The sequence below is a fragment of the Carex rostrata genome, chromosome 13 (assembly GCF_964058835.1).
Source record: "Carex rostrata chromosome 13, lpCarRost1.2, whole genome shotgun sequence".
Taxonomy (NCBI): Eukaryota; Viridiplantae; Streptophyta; class Magnoliopsida; order Poales; family Cyperaceae; genus Carex; species Carex rostrata.
The window spans coordinates 889,933-916,626 of record NC_135930.1 but is presented as its reverse complement, the minus strand read 5'-3'; the positions used below and the strand labels follow the sequence as shown (position 1 = coordinate 916,626).

At 33.5% G+C, this 26,694-nt stretch overlaps 1 protein-coding gene and 1 pseudogene across 3 annotated transcripts; both read right to left on the bottom strand.

Moving 5' to 3' along the window:
• Window positions 1–6,047: 6,047 nt before the first annotated feature.
• LOC144563825 (uncharacterized) lies at window positions 6,048–11,945 on the bottom strand. Of its 2 annotated transcripts, XM_078313296.1 has the most exons (9): window positions 11,766–11,945; window positions 10,465–10,874; window positions 10,228–10,370; window positions 9,983–10,087; window positions 9,329–9,692; window positions 7,849–7,921; window positions 7,700–7,768; window positions 7,526–7,595; window positions 7,157–7,227 (listed from the first exon to the last, which is right to left on the bottom strand). In XM_078313296.1, exons 4-7 carry the CDS (start codon window positions 10,042–10,044, stop codon window positions 7,704–7,706), a joined length of 564 nt encoding a protein of 187 aa, XP_078169422.1. In that variant the 5' UTR covers window positions 10,045–10,087; window positions 10,228–10,370; window positions 10,465–10,874; window positions 11,766–11,945; the 3' UTR covers window positions 7,157–7,227; window positions 7,526–7,595; window positions 7,700–7,703. The 2 variants fall into 2 exon arrangements, with proteins under 2 accessions (XP_078169423.1, XP_078169422.1); XM_078313297.1 differs by lacking the exons at window positions 7,700–7,768; window positions 7,849–7,921; window positions 9,329–9,692; ... (2 more) ...; window positions 10,465–10,874; window positions 11,766–11,945 and adding exons at window positions 6,048–6,448; window positions 6,632–6,701 and having other exon boundaries at window positions 7,094–7,227; window positions 7,526–7,590.
• Window positions 11,946–20,606: 8,661 nt separating this feature from the next.
• On the bottom strand, window positions 20,607–21,616 carry LOC144564413 (putative cinnamyl alcohol dehydrogenase pseudogene; annotated as a pseudogene). Its single transcript, XR_013514624.1, has 3 exons — window positions 21,596–21,616; window positions 21,054–21,531; window positions 20,607–20,746 (listed from the first exon to the last, which is right to left on the bottom strand). The product of XR_013514624.1 is annotated as a putative cinnamyl alcohol dehydrogenase pseudogene (transcript).
• Window positions 21,617–26,694: the final 5,078 nt, after the last annotated feature.

The following is a 26,694-nucleotide window of genomic DNA, read 5'->3' as shown; positions in this document are numbered from 1 at the left end:
TTTTGGCTTATTTTAGCTGTTATTTCTTTTTCATTTTATTCAAGCCTATTGTACATTTAAATTGTTTGCTTTGTTTGCTTTCTTTTTATTTAATTAAACACATGTTAATGATCTAGTTTAAATTGTTTGCTTTCTATTAAGTTAATGCCTAAGTTAATATTGAACAAGTCACTGAATTGTGGAGCCCACTAAAAGTTTCTCCTGTATACATTTTTGCCTTACTGTTTCTTTAAAATTTTTTAACACTATTTGTGCAAGTGCCAACTGTGCAACGTTGCCACTACCCGTTGGTACATATAATACAGATGAACATATACTGTTAGTGCTACTTTTAGTTCGACAATACCAGAATGATAGCTTGAATTAATAACCCGTTTAACCCGTCTAACCCGCATAACCCGTATATAAAAAAATAGATGAGTTGGGTTGGGTTATGGGTGGGTCGAGTAAAAAAAAAATTTAACCCGGTGTAATCGGATTGGGTTCAATTTTTAATAAATCATCATTGACCCGTCCGTTGTACACCCCTAGATAGGTTTATATAGCAAATTATAAGTCGGTTTATACTTTCTACGCGGTTCTCGATTTTTCTAGGACCAGATGAATCCACGCGTCAAATGTTTATTGGAAGCACCGCGATGGGACCCGCTCCACGTCGGAATAAAGGTTGGACCGAGACCGAGACCGACAACGACTTTCTAAGCTATTTCAAAATAATAAAAAAGAGTATATAAAACGACAGGCTGTTTTGGCGTGATTCGCGTGAATAGCTGCGTCTGTTTCATTTGGGCTTCCTTCAATACAAAAGGAGATTTTCTTTTGGGCTTGCAATAACTTACTTTTAAATGGGCTAATCTGAATAATTGGTATGAGATGCAATTAATGGGCTTTGTAAGTTGAGATCACATCCCCTCTGGTTACCGGACCGAGTACAATTGAATCAGACGGCCCAAAATTGTTCTATTAAACTTTACACGAATCTCGAAGCACAAATAATCCTGCCCCCTGTCATCCCGAATCCCAACCGGCTGAGAGTAATTCTGAACTGTCCGTTTCGATTGTGGTGAGTCAGGTACCTGAGAGGATACGGATCCAATTTAGTTACCGGACGCTAGAGATACAGATGGGAAAATAAATCTGCTGTGATTCTAAAGGATCGCAGGACCCTGTTATTCCATATCTATACATTCACATTTTAGTATATGTTCAATCCTTAAATTGAAATTTTGTGAAAGGGATATAGGTAAAAAAAAGGAAAAAAAATCTAATAATAAGATCAAAATTGATTTTTAGACCAAAGAAGTAGAAAAATAGGAATTTCAATCAAATTGATTAATAAACAAAGTCATTATTTACCTAGCAAACTTCATTGAGACTCCGATCTTAGACCAAGTTGGGAAATCCTACGCATCCACTAGAAGAGGCATACCACCAGGCTCTTATTCTCCTTCTTCGCCTTCTTACTAGAGGGAGGGAGGAGGGAGTGGACAAAAGTAACATATATGCAAGAAAATGAGGGAAATATGAACCATCTATTTACACTTTTATCTTTTAATGCATTACTGTAGTGGTATTAGAGCAATATAATTCTTAACAGTATTTACCTTGTAATAGTCTTTCATGACTTGGGGTCCTCTGAACTTGAGAATGCCTTTAGAGCCATTAGGTACCAATGAAAATACTTACATCATATCACCTACATTGTTGAAAAGTTTGCTCAACCAATCCAAGTATGTCATTGTTGAAGTTCAACTTAACTAAAATAACAAGTCAAATGTAAAATGAAAAGCCCTTTTATAATTATCCTCGACTTATCTTCATTCGCTACAACAGTAAATTAGTAATAGGTAAATAAGTAAGAAAGAGAAATAGTGAATAAACCTAACATTTGCTCATATATATAGAAAATTAACATCATATAAGAAAGTAAAGAGAGATGAATTTGTAAACCTAACAATTCCCTAATGCCGATTTGTAAATCTACCACCATCAGTTGTACAGTATCAATATGACAAACAGAAATCTAAATAAATAACTTTGGCTAAGTCAGACAATTCATCAAACACCTTTCACGCAAGGCACATGCAGTCAGTTTCTGATCACAATTCATCAAACACATTTCAGAATGCAAGTTTACGACTTGTGCAGTTAGAAAGGTACCTGGGATGAGCTCTCTGTATTTGCTCCAAATTGTTTAGTTCCATCTTGGCCATAACAAGGCGGATTTAAAACCTCCCTGATCAATAAAATGGCCAGTTACATTAGATTGGTCCATGAAAAGAAGCAAGAATAAATTTGAGAGGTTAAAAGGAGGTATTCCTACCTGGAACCGAACCAGCTGCTTAGAAGGGTCTCCCGCGAGCGCGTGAAGTTTGAATCCCGCTAGCCAAGGTCGTACTTCCTGGAGCCAAAATTTCCATCCAAATCGCGAGAAGTGAAGTTGCTTCCCGTCACTGGTTAGGTTCCGGCCAGAGAATTTAAGCAGACGTCAACTCTATTTCGTGTTTGAGAGGGGATTTGAGGTTCCGATCAAAGACAGAGAGATAGAGGTCGTTGTTGTTGAAGAGTGAAAGAGAGAAAGGGGAAGAAATAAGAAGCAATAGAGACGAGAGAGAAGAACGAACGATTTGAAATTTCAGGAGGTTACTAAACGATAGCCGCTCTTAGGCGGGATCCGTAGAAAAAGTATAGCCACGTCAGCGATCCGTGTGGTTGCATCCGATTGGCTCCCTGGCCTCGCTCTCTCTGTTCTGTGGGTCTAATTAATTTCTGCGCTAAGGGCTCCCTGACCTCGCTCTCTCTGTTTTGTTGAATCATGGCCATCCTATACTTATCGGACGGCTTGGACATTTGCCCTTCTACTAACGACATAATATATACAGCAATACTATAATTTGCAACCTTTTTAAGGTGTATTTGGATGAGGCAATGAATAGTGCTAACTCGGATTAACTACTATTTTACGTTTGAATGTATTTGAGTTAACAAAAAATAACTATTCTTTGTTTATCTCTTGTGGATTAGCATGCTATTTTACTAACTCAACTAAAAGTTAAATTAGCTCACTATTCTCATTAACTCAAGTTTTCATCCAAACACACCTCCATAATTCATATCCCCTGCATTACCTGACCGTGTAAAATGAGATCTGGATCGTTTGTTTATTGTTTGTTTGATACGAATTTCAAAACAATTCAACTATAATCCAAATAGACACTTTCTTTTTGCATGGATTAAAAAATAAAGCTCTTACTAAGAACTCTTCATGATGTACTAAATTTAGTATCACACAAATAAGTCATAATTACTAGTATCGTGCCCGTGCGTTGCAACGGAAATATATTATGAAATTGAATAAAATATAAAGAGACATTTTTATTTGACACTCACACAAAATTAAGAAAACATATATTTAAATTAAAATAAAATACACAAATGAGAAAAAATAGATATCCAAATAATAAATAACAATAAAATAACTAATTGGATGGCCCAAAAAACTCAAAAGGGTGGCCCAAAAAACTCAAAAGGGTAGTGATTTGTTTGTCAAAATCTTGACTCCCTCAAATATTCATACATGCAAGACTTGTGTACTAGTACGTAAGCATTTTTTTTTTCATTTTCTGCAGTTATGTATTTAATGGAGAAAATGTTTGTGGGAGATATAAATGTAAGTACATATGCAATCAATCTTACTATCTTGTTGTACAATGTTGCTATATATGTACCAGAATTTACCTGATGGTTTTGCGTGCAAAGTTCTTCGCAGAAAAAAAGAAGAAGATTACTCTGTTACCTGCAGATTTAGATAAGGAAAGCAATATATGTACTGCAAACTGCTGCAAGAATGAAAGTATCAGATGCATAGGTAAAGGTTGGCGTGAATTTACATGCATTAATGGATTGAAACAAGGGAATCTTTGCCTTTTTGAACTAACGAAGAAAGACGAATAAGGAATTCTAACTATGGTAGTGCATTTCAATTATGAATAGGTAAGACATATATAACAATTACAGTTTGTTTGCTAAGTAATCCCCTGTTATGTTGCACTAATTAGAACGTAACTTGTTGATTAATTGTGGAAGTAGCAAATCGATCGGATGTAATTTGCAATGCTAGCTCATGTGTTATATGCATCTGCAATGGTAGCCCTTGTGTTATATAAATGTGACAGTAATACATATGCTTTTGTATTATGCGTGATAACTAATTATTAGTTGTAATTGTCAGACAAACTAGATATAGTGATGACGGTGTTCATTGCATAGTTGACATGCCTTAATTATTATTAGTGACATTCAATTGAGCCTAAAATGCTAGCAAGTTCAAAGCAAGCAAACCCAAAATTATTCTTGCATAATAATTTGTACAATTTATTTACTTCATATGTGTCAGTGAGTTAATTAGGTGCATGTAATTGTTAGCTTGTTACATACAAGATAGCATGAGAGCGTGAGGTCTCATTAATTTCATTTGGGTTTGTTCAGTGGTATGTTGTAGGTTGTCCTATTCATGCAACCTTATTACAATGCCATCAGTACAAGTTTCCAAATATATATCTGTTAAGTTCATCCTCACGAACTAATTAAGCACCATTGACCGTTAAGAGCAAGTCCTTGACAATATACACATTTGTGCTCGCGTATTTTGGCAAACAGAGATCATTAATTGGTAGCCAGAAGCCTAGAACCAATGAAAGAACTCTGAAAGAGATGAAGCAAGATACGAAGAACTAAATCTTATGCTACATCAAAAACAGAATTGTCCACCTGGCAATCCCTTCAATCTCAGATAATCTTTTTCAGAAGGAAATTCAGATAAACAAACCTTCTTTTGGTGGACTGTTTTACCCAACTCCTCAACTAGGTGTCATTTACTCCTTTGAATCACAAGTAATGCACCACTCCATTCACAGAAAGTTAAAAACATAATTAAAAGAAAATTTAGAATGAAGCTATTGAATAAATCTCTGCGTGTGTATATATACAGCAATATACATAGCATCTTTAGAGAGATTAAATTTTGCATATAAACCAAAAAATTCTACCAACAAATCAAAGTCTTGTTGCGTACAAATTTATTAAAATTAACACAATTGTTTATAATACAAAAACCTATCAAAAGGCTATATACAAAAAATTTCAATTGGCACTGTTTCGAGTTCTACAAAAAAATCGAAGTGCATCTGACATTCCGACTAGGAATAGAGGCTTTACAAATCAGACTTCTCTCACTTTATAGGACAGGATAAAGTGGCTCGATATTTAAATTAGATCCTTAATTTATTATTATTATTATTTTGTAACGAGATAGATCTGACATGATGGTTAAGAATAATTCAATCCGCAGAGCTCAAAGATCAACAATAATTGAAACCGTATCAATCCAATCCATCAGCTCCAAGTCAACAATCACTAAATCCGCAACCAATCCGATCCATTTAGACTTAAAATTGCATTTAAATACATTTGTTATTTCCTGTTACTTAAAAGTACTTATGGGTTGGTAAAACTCTGCTATCTATATATGAAGGAATTACAATAATGCATGAGTCATTAAATTTTTTCAGGAGTTTGTTTAATATGTTATTTAGGTAATCTTTAACTTATTTGAATGTGTCATGTTAGCTATTTTGTTTAGTATATAGTAACATCATTGTAAAACAAATTCTATAAGGGGGAGATGGTATAAAAACTTTTCATTTTTTTTTGATACAATCGTTAATGGACAACTAATCCGTTCACCTTAAAAAGAAAAAAAAATATCGATGTTTTCACCTCATTTTTCTTGAATAGACATCCCAAAAGTAGACTAAATCTGACTTACTACAAAATAATACAATATTGTGAAGCTAAATTATTTGCAAAAAGACTTGCACGAACAAATAGAATATTCCATTCACATGAACTCATTAAGCTTGTTTTTTTTTATAGAAACCAGTCTTATTCTATATTAAACTAATACAGCCATATAAAATTATATATTTGTATTATTTTGTGCAAGATTAAAGAGTAGGAAAACTCAATAATTTATTATGATTAATTTTTATCCTTTGATATTGTCAATGTATATAGTCTGACTTATGTCATAAAGTTATAATTTCAACCTAAGCTATACTGTCAAGAGTTTGACACCCCGCACAACTTCGCAGCCTCTACGAAGGATTCCACAAAAACAAAATTAAAAATAAATAATTGCTAAATTGGACAATTGTTGTGACAATAGATGATCTGGAGACATGACATGGTACCAGTAAAATACATCAAACTGAGAAATCCTAAACATTGGCATCAAGGAACAAACCCTAATCTTTCTCCATTTCATGCAATTTCTTCATCAAAAGCAATGCTGCATGTTCCCTCGCCTCATGAGGATTCTTCCTCAAGTCGCTCTCGGCCATGCAATTAATAACCTTGCTTTTAAGTGTTGCACTTGCCATGTATAATCCTACAGTAAAAAAATTTCAAAGTTTAAAGTAACTCAAAATTACTGTATAGGCCTTTGATATCAGGCCCATTTAAGACCAATACAAAAGATGCTTACCCACAAAAAATCCATACCAGAAAGGATATGTAGGTAAAAAAATGAACTATTTTTTCAAGTAATAAATTAGGTCTGTTTTGATCATACCATTGGATATTAGATGCACGTGGTATCTTGGTAATGCCAGCTCATTATCCTTACCGAAGTCGTCCAGTAGCTGGCATAATTTGATATAAATGAAAAGTCAATCTCTTTGCCATAGGAATACACAAGAAAAATCATGGAATTATGTAAAATAGTAAACTAAGACGAAAGCAACAGCAAGAGAAAGTATTTGAGCTTGCTATGTCACGAGAAGTTTTCTTTAAAAGTTCGAATAGATAAATGTCAACCACTCAAAGTAATTTCTTTTAAAGGAATTGTTCCTTTGTTTCTCCCATATTTATACAGAATGAGCTGCAGTAAAAAGAGGTGTTTTGGCTTCTCTTGGACACAAATGGAAAAGATAAGGCTACATGTATTAGTTTTAGCATATTTCATATGATTTACAAGTATATATATGATAATTACAATTTTCAAAAATACCAGTAGCTTCACCAAATGAAATACCTGGCATGAACTCCTGCACTTCTTCTTTTTGTTTGGATTTAGACATTCATCAGAGGCATTAAGCTGGCCTTCACTCAGAATTGATTTTTCCCACCTTTCTACTATTTTCTCCACATCTGGTGTCATCTGTTCTTCTACAAATATTAAGAAAAAAAGTAAATAAATAACAAAACTGAGCCATTATGTAGAAATGAGGTCTGCAAAGTAAGTTTTCTAGAATGACAATCTCAAAAATCTTAATTTGGAAAAGAAAGAAAAGTGGAAGAAGAAAACAAAAGGAGGCCTTCGTCATGCACCAGACTTGACTGATATGGTAAATTATATCTGACACGGTAATTCTTAATATGACTGTAATATGCTTGTCAATTTCAACACATGAGTGAGAAAATTGTGTATAAATACAAAGGGGAAAAGTTATAATTATAGAAGTACCACATCTAACGGTCTCTATGTCCATCTCACACTGAGCAATCTTATCTTCAAGCTTCCGATTGTTTTCACACTGCAATATAAAGCCAAAATTATACTTCAATATTGGAACCAAATGAAAAATAACACAAATTATAATGAAGAATATATAAAAATGGGTAAAATAAATCGACTAACCAAATCATCCCTCATTTTCATCAGATGATACGCACGATGGAATATCTTTCATCACAAATGGAACTATCTCTGCAATAAGACAATTGTTTTATAGCATTCGATTATTGTCTTTTTTCTTGCAAACAATGGTAGAAGAATATTATATGTACCTTGCTTAACATAGGTTTCATTGATTGCCCTTTTTGTTGGAGTGCATGGCTTTGAGTTTACTGTCATTAGTTCCTGAAAAGGAAGAAAAAGAAACAAAAAGGCATTACAAAAGGGATACGTGCTCAAAAACATCATAAATATAAACTAAAGCATGTCATCCCAACTTATGTGACAGTTTCAGTATGTTATTTGCATGATCAGGTCCAAAGCAAGCATCAGGGTATAATTTTACGTCAAGACATGATCTAAAACAAATGGCCAGCAGAATAATATCATGTCAAAAAAGGTACTCACAAGAAAAAATATAAAGCCCTTTTATGTACTACCTTTGCATCAGGTCGGCTACAGTTCAACAGTTATCAAGTAAATGAAATAATAATAAAAAATCGGATCAAAGGGAAATGATTTTGAAGAATAGCAAATATGTTGTTGTTCGACAGCTTAAATGTAATGCTCTTAATTTTTCACTGAGACAACCATCATAATTTATTTTAGACTTTTTACCTTGTCAGTGGGGTACCATAGCAGTTGACTAAATTTAACCCCTAATTTTATTAGCAAGGTGTACCATAACTTGTCAGTGGGGTGCCATACCAGTTGTCAAATATGCAAGTCATGCTTTTTGAGGCATTACTAATTTACTATGCTGAACAGAAAATTTGTTCCCAAGTGGAAGGTTTGATTGAGGTACTTTGACACATTGAGAGTTTAATTGAGGTTAAATCATGTTGAACTTCAGCTTACTTCATGCTTGCACTTACATATGCATGTTAAAGCAATTCAACTGAGATGGTGAGGAACCTCTGTTACATTGCAGTTGGATCATTTATACATTTCATTTTATTAATTGTCATCTCTAGACAGTAAATTGACTTTGGTTTTGGTGTTAGCTATACAGATATGCAAATGGATGTTAGAGATATGAGCTTTTTCTCCGACAAATCGTTTGATTGTGTAATTAATAAAGGTGTGTATGTGCACTTATCTCTGTCTCTCAATTTGGTACCAGTTAAAATTTCTTTGATTATATAAGATAAACTGAAATGAAATAATGTAATAAAAGAATATCATAATAACTAACAGAAATGCTGGCATTAATTTTTGAAAAAATATGGATTCATCCTGTTCCGTTATTATCAACAGTGTTAGCACAAGACTTATATGGAATGGTACTGTTGACTTTATGGCCAATATTTTTGGTGGGAAGCTAAATGTTTCCGAGAGAACATAGAAAAACAATTAATATAAGGTGGTTACCAACAGCGCTACTGGTACGAAAATGTCATATAATCGTTCTCACTATTCTTATATGTTAACTAATTTTTATCTTATTTATTTCCTTACCTTAACTGGTAAAAATTTGGGTTACTTTAGGGGGATCCGGACCCTTACCTTAACTGGTAAATATAGATACCAGTCATGTTTCACATGTACCAGTATCGGCATACCAGAATCAATTTAATCCTAACTTAAACATACCTTGCTTGTGTTAGCATTCTCTTGTTTGACATCTTTCGTAATTTCTTTAGCAATACCATTCTCTCTACTGCTATTATCAATTCCTGCTTCTAAATTTACCGGTTTCAGAGTACCATTGCTAGAAAGCTCACGAATAGATGTGACATTCTTTAGAGAGCAATTGTTCGAGGGCCGCACAAAGATATCACAGGGCACAGTAATGGAGGGGTTGTGCTCTCTTTTGTTGTCAGGATTGTCATTTCCATTTTTGCACTTCTCCCTCCGATATCCATTAGATAGTTCCTTTTTTGCTTGAACTTTGTTTGACTTTGTTGGTTTTCCCTCTCTATTTTCAAGCTCCTTTTCTGTGTCTGATGTCAGTTTACTGAGAAAAAAAAAGATAAACAAAAAATTTATTTATCCTCAGCTGTTAGATATTCGAAAATAAAACCAATATAATTGGTACCAAGTTATCATACATAGATAATTCATTTATTACAAGTCCCAATTACACAGAAACAAGAACGTACCAATTATCATCTACTTCACATTTAACCCAAATTAGTCTTAATCGAGCATCAGATAAAATGTAATTCTCCTAGCACACCTTGAAGTGCAATTAAATGTACTCTAATTTTAGTCAAAATCTCGGTCAATACTGGTAAGAACGCATACCTCAGCCAGTCAGAAATGATGTCAGCGTAAGGCAACAAGAGAAAGAATCGAGCAATTGTCATTTGTTCATGTATTGAGCCGCTTGTAATAACTGGACCCTTCAAACTGCACCAGGCATGTTATTTAAATTGTGTTGAAAACAAAAAAGAGGAACAAGTACACAATTTACTATAAACCAACTACAAGCAAGTAGAAATTAAAAAATTAATAAAAGGAGCAGATTTTGATCACTCCTTGCTGAGTACATCTTTTATGGGGATCTCTACAAACTCATTGCCAGCTGGTGGCTTTAAGCATTCCATCAAAAAGACCATTGCCCTTGACTTTTCTTTGCTGAGGGAACACGTCTCACGACTGTACCAAGTACGTAAATTCGCCAAGTTGAGACCTATTTTAAACAACCAAAACAAAGTGCTTCTAAAACTTTCTATATATCTACCAGCCAGTACATAGATCTTAGAATAACACAAAACTTTGCGTACCAGTCCGACTCTTTATATTCAAAAGTGTGAAGTTTTCAAGTAAATCCTCAGCCTAGTGTCCCTCTACCTCTATCTCCACAAGTGAAAACACCCCCATGACAAAGGTGTCCCTCTCGAGAAAGCATTTCTCTCTCTTCTCATCAAACAAAAACACCGCCACTTTCTCAACTGGCCACGTTTCCGTCATTCTTGTATTAAGGTCCCACAATGCCTTTGATATGTTGCATGCACGCATGATGGATTTCTCCACCAGAGAGAGATTTTGTATAGGCGAGACAGTTGTCCAGATAAGCCAGGAGGGGTTCGTTTCTAATAACAGCCACCTTGCATAAGGTTTCTAAAGAGAGGAAGTCTAATTGCGGGCACTGTTTCCGGTGGTAGTAATTGTAGAGAAGTACAACCACATGCATCTGCAATTCAAGAAAAAAAATATGAATTGCAATTGCTAGAATGTTATATATACATCTCCTCAAAAACAATACTCTTTGCTTGTCTTTCCCTCTTTTTCAAACGAACATGATATATATTTACAATACTACATCTGGAATTCTGATCACCTCCCAATCAACTTTCCAGATCTCTGTGGCCAAATGGAAGTCACACACAGTTGTGGCCACATGTGATCAGAATTCCAGGCATGGTTTTGTGGACTATTGTGACCAGGCATTAGCTAAAACACATTTCGTTGACAGTTGGTGTAAAATTGGAAAAAAAAAAAAAAAAAAAAAGACAGCTGAATTAAAGCCAATGTGGTATCTTTGCATAGTTTACAGTGAGATTTCTAATTATGACGATCAATGCTAACCAATTTTGCTCATACCAAGCAGCACCTAACTTCTTCCAGAAATGCCCAAAAATAAAGCTTTAATCAGAAAGATTCATAAGTTTTTTTTTTCCTTATTTTATCTTTTCCTGCTTTGAGGTGAATATCTTTACACCAAACAAAACATGATTTTTCTTCAGTTTAAAGCTTCAATTCCTCTGAAGAATATCAAAGAGAAATTTCTTATAAACATGGTTTTTCCTTGTAAAACCTCACAGCCCTGCACTCTTTGCAACTTTCTTTTGATATTATTCCGTCTATAAAAGATTTTTTTCCAAAATCTGGTACCAACTCTTCACTTGACAAAACAACTACACAAGTTTTCTATGATAGACGAGCAAAAGAAAAGAAAAAATAGGAATCTTAACTTATTTGATTGAATTTTGAGGAAAAGACAAAAAGGTTCGCTTTATGAAACAAACAAGCAAGCAAGAAAGTTCGGTTTATGAAACAACAAGCTCGACTCCATCGTACGTACCTGTTTGGCTATAGCTTCTTGCTGAGAAATCGAAGGTTTATGTTTATGATCCATTTTTACGGGGAGGAGAGGTTGAACGAGCTCCTCCATGAGAGCAGCCATAGGCCATAGCGTCTTCCATCGGAACCATCTCTCTCGTTATGTACTGTTAATTAATAGAGAGAGAAGACGAGACGACGGGGAACTGTGAAGACATGAGAGGTATTAAAAAAGGAAACATCTTTCAGCAGATACTGAGGTAAAAGAAATTTTGAGGTTAGATATAGACCGTCCAATATACTTTAGCACGAATATTAAAGATCCAAGTGCATTCTACCTCGGTCCGGAACTCCGGATAGGCCCAGATTCTGATCGGACGGTCCGACATAAACACCAATATTCTGTAACCTTAGAGGATAAGGACAGTTTATGGTTCCCGAGGTGATGTAAATTTTCAATGAGGTACCTCCGTATCTGCAAAATTTAATTTTGTGTATGAATCATTTCTGATAAATTGCAGTGTGTGTTTTGGGAAGGATTGAGGTTTTGGACCAATAAATCTCGTCTTTTTAAACATGCTTGATAATTATTATAGAGAATTTAACGTTTAAAATAATTCGTAAGTATATGTTAAATATTTCTGTAAAACTTTTTCGTTTGTACATTCTCTATTAACCATAATATTTTATGAATCCAAACATATAAAAATGAATTAATTTAACTAAATGTACAACGACTTATACAATCTTAAATCCGATTTTTTTATTGATAGGAAATCATAAAATCAAATAATTAAAAATGAGATCAGTGGAAACGCGTGAATCAAGTGAATGATATGTTGATTATAAACTTAGTGAATCAAGTGAATTTTTTTTTATAATGATATCATGATTTTTAGTAAATGATTATTTAGTTTTTAGTTGATTAAATTAAATTATTAATAATGATAATAATTAAATTAAATATTTAGTTTTTAGTAATGATATCCGGAACACGGCACTCCGTGTGTCATGTTTATACATATTGTAAACATGGCACGACACATCCGAAACACATCAAACGTGTATCAAAGTGTCCGAAACGCGTGTCGTGCAATGCCAATACGTTAAAAAATTTAGACATGCCATGCTACATAATACCAAAGATGAACACAACACGGTTTAGTAAGTCATGTTTTGACATATCATGTAAGATTAAGAATAAATTATAATAAAAAATTATTACTACTTTAATTTAACCAACTAAAAATTAAATATTCATTTGCAAAAAATCAACATATCATTGTTAAAAAATCATTACTTCACTAAGTTTGTAATCAATATATCATAACTATAAAATTTGATAACAAACAAACAATTAATTTATCTTTCCTTTTATCCATGGACGAATAATTTTACCTGCTCATTAAAACAATATATCTTAAAAAATAAAAAACAAGGGAATCCAAATTGATTGACATGACAGGAAATACCTCTATCTGACATGAAAAAAAAAAAAAAAAAAAACATATGTTTGGAGGATGGAGATTAATACTTGGCACTTGGCATTATTAAAACAAGAACTGTGAAAAAGGAGTCTGTATCCCTCCAGCTATCTGAGGTGCAATTAATATAAATGGACGGTCCAGATTAATTCCATCCATACTAAACTCAATCCGGTAACTGTTAATGCTATGGGGTCTGATTTGAGATTCGTGCATGTCAAGTGAAATGAATGGTCCAGATTCATCGGTACCTGGGTGATGCGGATTCCAAAAAGAAGCTGGTCTTGGTACGCGGATGTAATTATGGCATTATATAACTATTAAAAATTGAAATAAATCTGCTGTGATTTCAAAGAATCACATGACTGCAATTTTAAATCAATTATTTCTGTGTTTGAGATTCGTGCATTAAAACTATCTGTTTTTAGATCCGTGTATGAAGAGAAATTAATAGATAGATTTGAAATTGTAGGGTCCCGTGATTTCAAAGAATCACAGGAGATTTATTTCCATAAAAAATAATTACAGTCGTCAATATGCCTTGGTTCGATCGTATTAAAGAAATAAAATTTTGAATTATCTTAATTTTAGTCCAACGTGTAAGAAATTTTGATTTTATAAATTAAAATCTAACGAATGAACAAGCATGAATATATTGAGTGGTATTATTAAGAATGAAATGTCTAAATTTGTTGTTTAGGTATATGAATAATAACTAGCTCCGTACTATATATATCCGTGATTTGAAAATTGATTCACCTGAATAAATTATAGGTAAACAAATGGAAACGGATGACGTCAAATCATATAGCAAAAATTACTATTTTTTAGTACATAAAATAGTGAAAAAAGCGAAAAGCAAAGTAGCTTTTTTTTTTTTGAATTATTTACCGCAAACATGGTTTTAGACTATTTTGGTAGGTTTTGTAAAATGTCATATTTAGACGATTTATGAAGATAACGTCAAAATAGAGCATCACATGGAGCATGCAACACCTCACACGAAATACACAACATACAAAATGGTGAAAAACATAGAAAATCTGCTAAGTTAGGAGCCGTACAGCCTAACCCGAGGCCGTATGGAGACTCAAACAGTGGCCGCATGGACCCACAGATCTAATCCGTGGACTATCTTGATTGAATTAAATCTCAGCCATTGACGTGAATTCTAGAAGGATGCACATACTTCACCTCCAAGTTTGTCGAGCTATTTTTGACTGGATCTACACATCATGGGCGGGTCCCTTGCCCCCATGATCTCCACTACTCAACCTCTTTAGGAATACTATAAATACCCCTCTTGTAATAGGATTTAGTGTGTGTGTTTAATTTTGTTAAGTCCAGAAGTTAGGCTAGATTAGAGAGTTGCTTAGAGAGATAAGGCTATTTAATCTTCAAGGGTTGTGGGTTATGTCTTTCTCATTTTATTCAATTTATTTTGCCATGGCTATGAGAATCTAATTTTCTCATCTCTAGGGTTAAGGTTGTATCGAATTATTTATTATGTTTTAGTATAATTTATATTTTGTTTATGTTGATTTGAGATTTCTTTTATACTTTGAATTGTTTATACTATATCTTTGCATACATAGTTATATCTACAATATGTCAATATCTTCCACATACCAATAAGTATAAAATCTTTATGCCCTAGTGTGAATCGATACTCAATTATACTACTCGGTAGGATCATGCACTTATGAACCGAACGAAAGTAGTATTATAACATAAAAAACATATTAATTTATACTGAAAGTAAGTACATAATACTCATTTGGAGTCATCAGAAATATGAAAAATCATGTTTTGGTTCAGTAATAAAAGACAATAATTTTTGCAGTGAAAAGTTACAAATTTGTAATTGAAATAATTTTTTTATATATATATTAGCATTTGAAAAGTTCAATCTCCATATTGTTATTAAAAAATAAAGCAAAAAAATGGCAGAATGCCATTTATTTTAATTATTAATTTTCAACACGTATATAGTATATAGGTCTTGAGAAAAGTATGCCATATTTTAATTATTAATTTTCAACACGTATATAGTATATAGCATTTGAAAAGTTCAATCTCCATATTGTTATTAAAAAATAATCTACAATATGCCATATTGTTATGAAATAATCTTTTTAGCAACGTTGTCCATTGACAACTGAATAAATTTTCAGGCGACACAATATCATGCCATGCAAGTTTTTATAATAAAATAATAAAAAATAAAGGTCAAATCATGGATTGTACGTACACAAGTTTTGTCCGATTTGACGTTGATGATGGCTAAAATGTCTGTTTCGTTGAATTAATTTATAGAAATATATTAGCTACATTAATATTAATCTCTTTGTTGCTATTGCAAATGACACGAATGTCTTTCTAAAAAGTAAAAAAAAAATAATAGAAATGATGGCATCCTAATTCTTCACATCCTGTTTGGAATACGGAACCTAATCAATCCTCTTGGTATATACGTATTTATTTAAAAGATAAACAAATAGTTATATACATCATATTGTATGAATTCGTATCCTCTGCATTAACTCAAAAGGGAATATTTTGAGTTAATGAATCTCAACCGTCCGATCTGTTTTGAGATTCGTGCGGACTTGATATGCACTAATATTAAAGGACCCTCTATGTTATAGACAAGCGCCGGATTAACTCCGTTTAAAATTGAACGGTTGAGATTCATTAACTCCAAAGATGGCATATAAATAATTGTTGTTTGTTGTTTGTTTAAAATTGTTTGTTGTTTGTTGTTTGTGTAAGTTGGAGTTTTCACATGCTTTTCTTTAAATGGAAGATGGCCGAGACCATTCTCTACCACTTATTAAGATAAAAAGAATTTTTAAGTTGATAATTTTATAGAATTCTATATAAGTTCAGAAATTTATATAAATCAGTACATACCAGACGTATCAGCCGGTCAGCATAAAATATGAAATCATGCTTAGAGGTGTTAGCATCGCGTATTATTGTAAGCATGCCACGTGTCTTCAAACAATGTAAACAAACAAATAAATAAATAAGATAAGAAATTGATGTTAAAGCCTTCATGTGACCTTAATTTCTTGCAGTACCAGCATGGATATGATATGGTACTGCCCACTCAAATCTTCATACAGAGATCTCATAGTCATGTAAAAACAAAGGATGAAACCTATAACAGGAGCAATACAGTACCAAAACAATTTTCTTTTGCCAGTGTTGGAAATATGTACCTGAAAAGTTGAATGAATGACGTAGAGATTGGAGTAAAATTTGCAAATGTCGTGTTGGCTGAGTTTGGTATGGATGTGTTGCACAATTAGGTCAATCGCCACATTATTATTTCTTCCCCATGGTATTATTATATCAGCATATTTCTTTGTAGGTGCTATGAAGTCCTCAAATGATGGCTTCACAAATTTGTAGTACTGAAGGATTATAGAAAATAAAATTATTGGTAAGTATTACAAATGAAACTAGTGTTTCTGTCATTACCAAATCATTTGACACTTTTTAGATAACAATATAATTAAATTAGCTAATTGTGGTGTGAAAAACCAAGGATAATTAAGGTGGTGGAAAAATAACCCAAGCTTCTCATACATTTAGGTTTATATTCCAGTATGTTCTGATAAAATCATGGTGCATATATACACATGCACCCATGCATTAAATAAATAAAATTTGTATCATCAACCATTGAAAATAATTTTGATAGGTACCCAATTATCAAAAAGTACAGCAATGTAATGCTTTCCACAAATTTGCAATTTGGCACCCCCAATTAACCCTATATTCAGCCCAAGTAATCATCCTTTATGCAATTCAGATTAAAAGCAAACAAATTTGGTGTACATCAACAAAAAAATTACATATGCAGTTATTCCTTTATCAAAAACTTAAATTCAATATAACTGATTTACTGCTCAATTGACCTGTTCAAGAACAACAGTGACAGCTCTACCCTTTTCAACAGTATCCCGGTGAATTCTCTGTGCAAGTCTGACATCAGCATCTACAAAACAAATTGCAACATTGTATCATATTTGATGTAAACAAAGAGAAAAATTAAGTAGCCATAACCAGCCATATATCAGGTTACAACCATTACCTGTGCATGTGCAGTAATTATTTAATCTGTACCTGTATCAACAAATATTTTCATGTTCATGAGGTCTCGAAGTCGTGGATCATGAAATACTAAAATTCTCTCCAAAATAATAACATCTGGAGGGCTCACCTGAAATTTGTTTGTTTGTTTCAGAAGATTAAATTTTACAATTCTGAAAACTACAACCAAATGTTTACAATTTGTTGAGTACCTTTCTTTCAGGAAATACTTTCTCATATGTTTGAAGTCATAATTTGGTATATCCGCTTCATTTCCACACTTCAAACTCTTCAAGCAAGAAAGTAGCTGTCACACCCCCGGACAACCCGCCGCGCATTTATGCGCTAGGCGTTAAGCACATCACATACATCATCAATAAAAACATTCAACAAGCCACTTTATTTAAAAATAAATGGAGTTCACAAACAAACAGAAAAGGGACAATATGTCAGACATGGCTAGTCAAACAGTCACTGCCATGTCCACACAATATATTGTTCATACAAATATAAAATAAACAGAGAGTGGCTATCTTAACAACTTCCGCTAATTTCCTCACCCGCGGCCTTCCTCCATGCTTTCTTCTTCGTTTCCTGGAACCCACATAACAGGTGGTACGGTGAGAGATCGAACTAACTCTCAGTGCGGGATTTAGTTCCAGCCCGGTGCTTTTACAAATCAATGCATTTAATTCCCCAAATAACATAAAACGAAGGTTTTTGAATTTTTCCCCATGTCCCTATCAATTCGGATATGCAAATCACTTTAAAATAACCAGTTTTTATTCCCGCCCCTTTTTAACTCATTTCAAAAGGTTTTAAAATTCCACACTCTGGGAATCCATGCCCGTACATGAAAACCCGGCGAATCGCCACGCAAGGACGACCCGATTATCACACTCTAGATGGGCCATTTCGGGGACCCATCCGGCGAACCGCCGCGAATTTGGCGACCCGTTCTGTTCTGTTCTGTTCTATTCTGTTCTGTCCTGTTCACACACTGGGCTGCCACACATGGACAGCCCGCTTTTCAAAAACACATGCAGAGCCGCCTCACACGGACGGCCCCAATTTAAAACGATTCATTCAAGTTCCCCATTCTCAAATTCACAATTCAATTCCTATCAATTCAATTTCATGCATCAAGAGTTCCTATCATGCAATTCTACACAAATTCAAACGATTGTTCGACATTCACAACATGCAGTTTATCCACCAGATTAAGAAAAAGGACTACTTACCTCAATCCATGCATTTTTTTGTATTATTTGTAAAAAGACCAGGAACCCGCACCTGTATTTTCAGTGCCTTCGTTTGAGCGGTTGTCAGGATCTCGCGTATTCTCAGCGTCTCCTAAATTCACGTGGTTTGCTCCTAAGTTTTAAACGCTTAATTAACTTCTTATTTCTTTTTAAATCCAAAGAATTTATACATAATTAAAACCCTCAATTCAGTTTCCCCCACAATTCAATTTGGTATTATTAAATTGGTATTAACCTTGACCCTCGTACTAATTTGATTGACTTTAAAGAGGGAAGGGGTTCGGTTCGGATATTGGGTTATTGGGTTTAGGTTTTGGTTCATAGGATCACACTCTAGGGTTAATGGGTTTCGGGTCTAGAGTTAATGGGTTCGGGTCTAGGGTTAATGGGTTCGGGTCTAGGGTTTGGGTTCGGGTCTAGGGCTGTGGTTCGGTCAGCAGGGGTCCGGCTAGGGTAGTGGCCGGCGGCAGCGGCAAGGGGAAGAAGAGAGAGAGGGAGGGGTTCGGCCAGGGGGCTGTCGGCCTAGGGGGCTGGCGGCCTTGGGGTTGCTCGGGTCAGCGGCCAAGGGTGGGGCTCGGGTCAGCGGGTCAGCAGCCAAGGGAGAGAAGGGGGGGCGGCGGCACAAGGGAGAACAAGAGAGAGGGAGGGCCGGCGGCATCCAAAAAGAGATGGGGGGGGCGGCCAAGAAGAGAGAAAGAGAAAGAGAAAGACTTACAGGAATAATTGAAAATGAAACAATTGGGAATGAGAAGAGAGGAGAGACTTTGGTTGGTTATATTATTGGATGTGGGCTAAACTTAGGATTGCATATTTCTAATTTGGGCTTACTAATTGGGCTAAGAAATGCATAATTAAAATTTATATGCAGAATTTAGATATAACTTTCATGTAAATTAATAAAACGTTTTGCTATTTATTTTCTGAACTATATATATTATTCTTATTTTTATTTTTATTCAAATTGGATTCTAAATTTAAAATATACCCGAATTCAAAAGCGTTACAGTAGCCTTTCAGTATCAAAAGCATCTAAAGAGAAGTGACAGAACATTATTTTTATAAAAAAACTAGAACAAAAGGAGACATAACATATAATAAATGTGAAATACCTGGATGGTCAAAATTATATCCTTGAACCTGCGACACCTTTTTTTCTCTGATAATCCATAGTAAAATGACTCCTGAAACAAAAATGCTCACTTAGTATAATAACATCAAATTCAATGATGAATTATGTAAAATATCCTTGTGAATTAACTATTCTCTAGCATGTTGTCAATTTTATGTAATTTTTATATAAGATGATGGTAATGCTAGCAAGTAATTTAGGCACTTTACAAGTACTTGGAGTGATATTTCCAAATGTTTATTAGGGTCCATTCCCCACTTATTTCATATACCAGTGAGGTACAGGGAATGCACATAACGTGAGCATTATGTGCGGTACTGCAGAGCCAGAGAGGTAGAATACTTCCAACCGAATAAAAGCACTTCCGGTAAATAATTTTTATTTTGACCCGGGCTTTGGCTTATAAGATAAGCCAGGTTCCCCAGCATAGCATCTCCCTTCCCATTTCCAAGGGAACCATTGCTCGACAGCGAGGCATCTTTGAACTCTAATCAAAACTGTATCGACCTATCAGCCCAGCCCAGCCCAGCCCACTGTAAAAAGTTTAAATGAGGCCTCTCTTTCTAAAAGGTTCGGAAAAGAGTTGCCAACAAAAATAAAGATATTTTTGTCAGCTTAATGTTATATGACAAGCTTTCAAATATCTTTATTTTTTTTTTATTTAGTTCAGAATGAAATTATAGAAATAATGTTATATATATATTTTTTAGTTTCGTTCATTCAAAAACAAATCAAACTCATTTTAGGCACCAAGGGGCAAGGGGTATAAATTTTATAACAGCATCCAAAACAAACTCTACACACCCAACAAGCCAACAAGGAGAATGGGTATCAAAGGTACATTGCATTCAGAAATTAAGACAAGGCACAGTAAAACAAACAACTCTTTACAACTCAAGTTTGCTCCCTGCCACATCAACAACAAAGCGATATCTGATATCTGTCAGGCCCTTTTCGACGCAAAATTCCAGTACTTCCTGTGTCTCAGTCATCCTTCCGATGAAACTCCCCGTGATGGCCTTCCTCCCTACAAACATTCAGGCAATGGTGAATTAATTAACAGCATTTTTGTTAACAATCAAAGCAAAATTAATCTACCAATGAAGAAGTAATTCCAATGTTGAGTGAGGCTATGGTACTATGCATAGTGCAGTTTGGTTTGTACTGCGCATCAATAATTTTGTTTTCGAAGTTCAAATAATTTAATTTCATTTTGTTTTTGAATGGTTTAGATTGGTTGTTTGGACTTTGTAAATAGAGATATTGATACATAATATGAACCAATATTTGCTATGCAGTACCAACAAGATGAAATCTACACAGCGTAAACTCACCGAGCATCACCATCGGAGAAACAAACTGCAAGGGTTCATTGATAACTCCCGTGAGAATGAACTTGCCATCCAATTTGAGCAATGAGATGTATGGTTCGAGCGGGTGGTTTACTGGTACCATATCTATGATATAATCAAGGCTATCTGCTGCGGTTGCCATTTGAGTTGCATCAGAGCTTACAAGGTATGCATCTGCACCTAGGTGATCCATCGCCTCTGCTTTTTTCTTGTCAGAAGAGCTGATTACCGTCACATGGTGGCCCGTTGCCTTTGCAACCTTGACCCCCATATGACCGACACCTCCAAGGCCCAAAATTGCTCCTTTCAGGCCCGGTTTCATGAGCCCAAAGTGTTTCAATGGGCTGTAGACTGTCACTCCAGCACAGATCAGCAAAGGAGCAGCCTGCTCTGGGGCAAGCCCTGTAGGGATTTTCACAGAGAACCTAATAGAATACAAAGGAAATGAGACCGGAAAATACTATTTTGTTGAATTTTTTGGCCTAAATAATTGAGAATCCAAATTAAAAATAACAAATCAAAACCATACATTTGGTGTAGATCATGAATTCAAACAGAGTAGAGAGAGAGAGAGACGAGGAGGTTAATTAGACACCTTTATCACCACATCCTCTGCCTCTGTTTTCCTGCACTTTCCAACAACGCCAAATTAATCCGTTGTAACGCTATCTCAAAAGAATCACACTAAACAGCAACTTATTGGTTTTTTTTTTTTTTTGTTGACATATTAAGTGAACAAAAAACAAAAAATTTACATATGTAAAAAATAAGTTATCAAAAAAGGGATTTTTTTTTTCGATACACAATTTCTACATTAACAACCACACAGTTTGAAAAATTACATGAATCAGACCATAAATTTAGTTCGTTTAATTTCAATATATAGAGACCGAATCAATGATTTTATCATTTTCCATGAGATGAAAAATGATTTAATTTTATATTTCTGAAAATAAAATAGTCTGTTAAGTGAAAATAAAATTATTGAAATGAGTTGGTTTGCTCACACACTGAGCATGCATACCAGTGAAACTGAAAGATGTGTTATGGATAGTTGCAATGTGTATTAAATATTAAAGCAAATGAAAATAGTTTTTTTTTCATGATATTGGTGGAAAAAAAATCAATGAATCAAATACAGCTAATTAATTAACTGCGCATAAACATGTAACACAATGAAAATGACACAAAAAGAAGCAAAACTCAGTGATAAACAATTTTAAAATTATCAACATATATAAAAATAAAAATATATAGTTAAAATTGTTAAAAATTGTACCTCAAGGTGTAAGTGTAAGGAGACAAAACTCCACTGGCATCCCTTGCTGCCCATCCAATCACAGTTTTCTCTGATGTAAGGCTTCCCATTAATGTTTGAGAGAGAGAGAGATGAGAAGGTTTTAGAAGTCAAGGTTTTGTTGAGAGATGAAGCAACAGGTGGATTTATAGATGAAAGAAATAGAGGTAAGGTGAAAAGTTGGCTTTTCTTATAAAACAAATAAGAAGGTGCAAAAGTAAAAGCGACCGAGCCAACTTCTCACCAAGCAAAATCTCCACTCACCAGCTTCACTATTTATTAAGTATTTAATAAAATCGCTATATTCGTACCGTTGAATTTTTGTACACATCTTAATAAATAGTAAAAAAAATTCAGAAAAATGTAAAATTTGATCTGCAAGCACATTTTAACATATCCAACAAGTTGAACGGTTTGGATTGACTGTTTGGACTTTGTAAACATAGGGTATAACCGGTGTCACCAAAAAAAGGGTGTAATCCGATCCTCCTCTTTTATGATATACCTAACACTAGTTTTTCAACAATTATACCTACCATTTTTTTTAATTTGTATTATGTTTGGTTTAACATTTGATATTTGTCACAAGAAATAACCAAACTTACTTGTAATTAGCGTTTATGAACAAATTCTCAGTTTTTATTTTCATTTATATTTTACTGTGTATCAATGTAACAAAAATAAAAAATAGGAAGCATATAAGCTTGTGCCAGCTTTATTTTGTTACAGATTCATGATTTGGATCCTGCAATCTTTTATAATACAAACTTAATAGGAAATAATTTGGATAAGGTCGAACTTTTTTTATTAAACGTTATAACGTTGCATATATGTCAGGCATATTTAAGTCTGTATCATTTACAGTACTTTAAACTTTGAATTTGCAATTTGAAGGGTCCAAGTTTGATTGGACAAATTCGATGCAAAATTAAAATTTCTGGAATCCATTAAATTTGTGCCGAGACAGATTAGACGGCCTATATTGTTTTTGTATTAACTCAATACAGATTAATTAGTAGCGTCCCATTCACGCCGTTGTCAAGAGAATAATTGTCCCACTCGCATGTGTGTGTGTGTGTGTGTACAAAACCCCATGATCTTCCAATGATTTTTCATCAGAATAATTATCTTGGAGAATGTACTCTTTCTTTTCTAGCTAGTATATAATTTACTCTTTATTTGTTTGCTACATTGCTTGATATCAAACCCCATTATCTCTCAATCACATGATTTTTGTAGTTCTACGGAGGAGCTCTAAATAACATGTTGGTACCACGAAACGATGGGCAGCTACAATTTATTTTATAAATTTTGGATATTTTATAAAATTGGGCTGATTCATCGATTACAATTTGAATCAGCCGAATAGGACTGGGAATATTGGTCCTTATCTCATGAAAATTTACTCGTATGATGGTGGAATACGCACCATTAGTACATCTAAAATGCCCTGAATCTTATCGCGCGTCATGAAAATTTACTCGTATGATGATGGCTCGCCTTTATCTTCTCCTTCTCCATTTGCCAATGATATAACATATGATCCCTAATGCTGGAATATCAACAATTATAAATTTAAGGAATTTTCATGACGGCACCGAAAAATGAGGTGCAGGGCTGTCTGAAAAGGACAGTTATTACATCACTATATTTAAGCCTAGCTTAATTACTATATACAATGAATACACAAAAAGATATATATTAATGGTTAGATTATATCCATATAATATTTTTTGGAGGATTTGACATATTTTCAACATTATAAAAAATACAGAAAAAAAAAAGAGTTGCATAGGAATTACTTAATTTTAATCGTTAGTTCAAGCTAGTAACATTTTAGTCCAATACTACGCCTTTTTTTTTTTCCTTATATTTGAAACTCAAAAATAATAAACTTGTGCTCAATTTTTTTTTTTTTTTTAATACTGGTAAGTTGTGAATGACCAATGTATGTCTACAATACTGAATATATGTTGCTTCTCACACGGAATTCATTGTCAATGACAAATGTATGCATACATAACAATGTATGCCGACAAGACGCAAAATGTTTCTTTCCCTCGCTTCTTTTATTTTATCTTTTTACTCAATTGCTTGTTTACCCTCAAATCCATTTAAACTTTGTTTTCATTAATTAAAAATATTTAATAAACCTTTAGAATAAATACAACAAGCTATAAGTAATGTTTGGTACAAATTTATTTATTCTTTCCAATTTTATCTAATTATTATTTTTACATGTGTTAGTTTTATATTTCTATTATAGAAAAATGTCTCATTCACATTAAAACATAAACTATTATGCTACAAGTTATCAATAAAATTTATTATGTGAGGCTAGACTTATAACATCTAAATTTCATAAATAAAGTTGCACTTTTACATACACATTTTTTAACAACTTTTTGTTGTTGTAAAGTTACTAATTTGTTTTTATCAATTCATGTCCATTTTTTTTCTTTGCACAGTTATAATTTGTTTCCTCGGCCTTTTATTTTGAGCATATTTATCAATTAGATAATAAACAACTAAATTATTGAATAATATTGGTCAAAGATAACAGTAGTTTTGTCAAAAAGCATAATAACAATGTTTTTTTAATACCATTTGTTTTATACTCATATTATTACTTTTTCTTCACCTGTTCGAATAATTTTGGTATTTTTATGAATTGTGAAAACAACACTCTATTAATCTAATTATATTATTCATAAAATTTGTATTTTAAAATTTAATATAATATTAATATTTAATATGTTGTCTCTGTTGTAAAATAATAAATATTTTATAACTTATTTTTATTAACATATCTCATATCTGATTCACGAATTATATATATATATATATATATATTTTGGTATTTTTTGAACAGCGCATATAGTGATATGTTTTTGACTGAATTCCTTTTTTTTAAAGCTCCAATTTTGACAATAATGCTATTGGTGGCATAACTCATGATGAGAACCTCTAGAAGAAAATATGATAAAAAGAAGGGAGAATATTCTGTCCTCCAATTCTTACGTGCCTATCTCTAGTCTTACTCAATTCTTACGGGCCTAAAATCAATTCTTACAAGGTTCGATTGTCTCTCTTTCTCTTCTTCATTAGATCCTCTGTATTGTAGTGTATCGAGGTTATTGTGACTAGTGACGAAAACATTATTCAATCCCGATTCTCTTCGTTGATGTGGCTCTTTTAACGAGGATTTGATCTCCTGGTCAAAAAAAAAAATCCTAGTAAAATCCCCTCTACTGTTTCTATTGCACCTTGCCTTGATTCCAATGTCTCTAGATCTAATTGTGGTCTCCGTTTCTCTTTGTTTCTTATTTGCTTTCTCTTTTCTCTCTCATTGCTGTAACAGAGACGAGAGGTACGTGAGTTTGACAAGGATGAAACTGGGTTTTCATCATACTTATGGTATTTCGAAGTGCAGGATCTCAGGAAGGCATTTCTTAGCAATTGCAACGACAACTGCACTGGTTGTCGTCTTCCTCATCAGCTTCTACTCGATGGCCATTGCACCAGGTGTGTGTGTGTGTGTCTCTCTCTCTCTGATCTTCATTTTTCTGTGTTTTGACTGAATCTTTTCTTGTCATCTACTATCTGGTTTCCGTATTTTTTTTCTTACACACCACAAAATCATTATAATGCCTTTCAATAAAACTATTCTTAATTTAATATTTTGCATCTTTATTATTTGTTTAATCATTTATTGTTTACTGTCAGAGATTTATTTTCCGCCCCAGCAAGAAATGACGGAGACCGTAAAGCAAGAATCACAGCGCGGCGCCGTTTCCTCGCAGCGGAAGCTTCTCAGTCATGGTACAGTTTGGCCTCATTATTTTCTCACTTTATTATGACCTACTTTAATCTTACTACGGTCATTTCACATAGGAATCTAGTGTTTTATCAATATAAATAATAATATCAAATTATCAATGAATTGCACTTTATTCAAACATTTAACTTATTTTCTATTTATTTTTTTGTCTACATAATTTATTTTTTTATTAAAGAATTATATATTTTTCTTTTTTATTTTAACTAGTACATAATGTCTAATAAACAAGTTTAGAAGTGATGCATGAACTTGCAGTATATTTAGAGTTTGTCGTAAAAAAACATTCGCCAGTTTGATTTGATTAAGTTAATTATATATTTTGGACGGATTTGTGTGTCCCTTTTTATTGATTTTTATAAAAATTTAACTTATTTTCTATTTATCTTTTGTCTACATAATTTGTTTTTTATTAAAGTAATTATATATTTTTATTTTTATTTTAACTAGTACAAAGACCGACAGTTGGGGCCCGATGTGAATTGGGA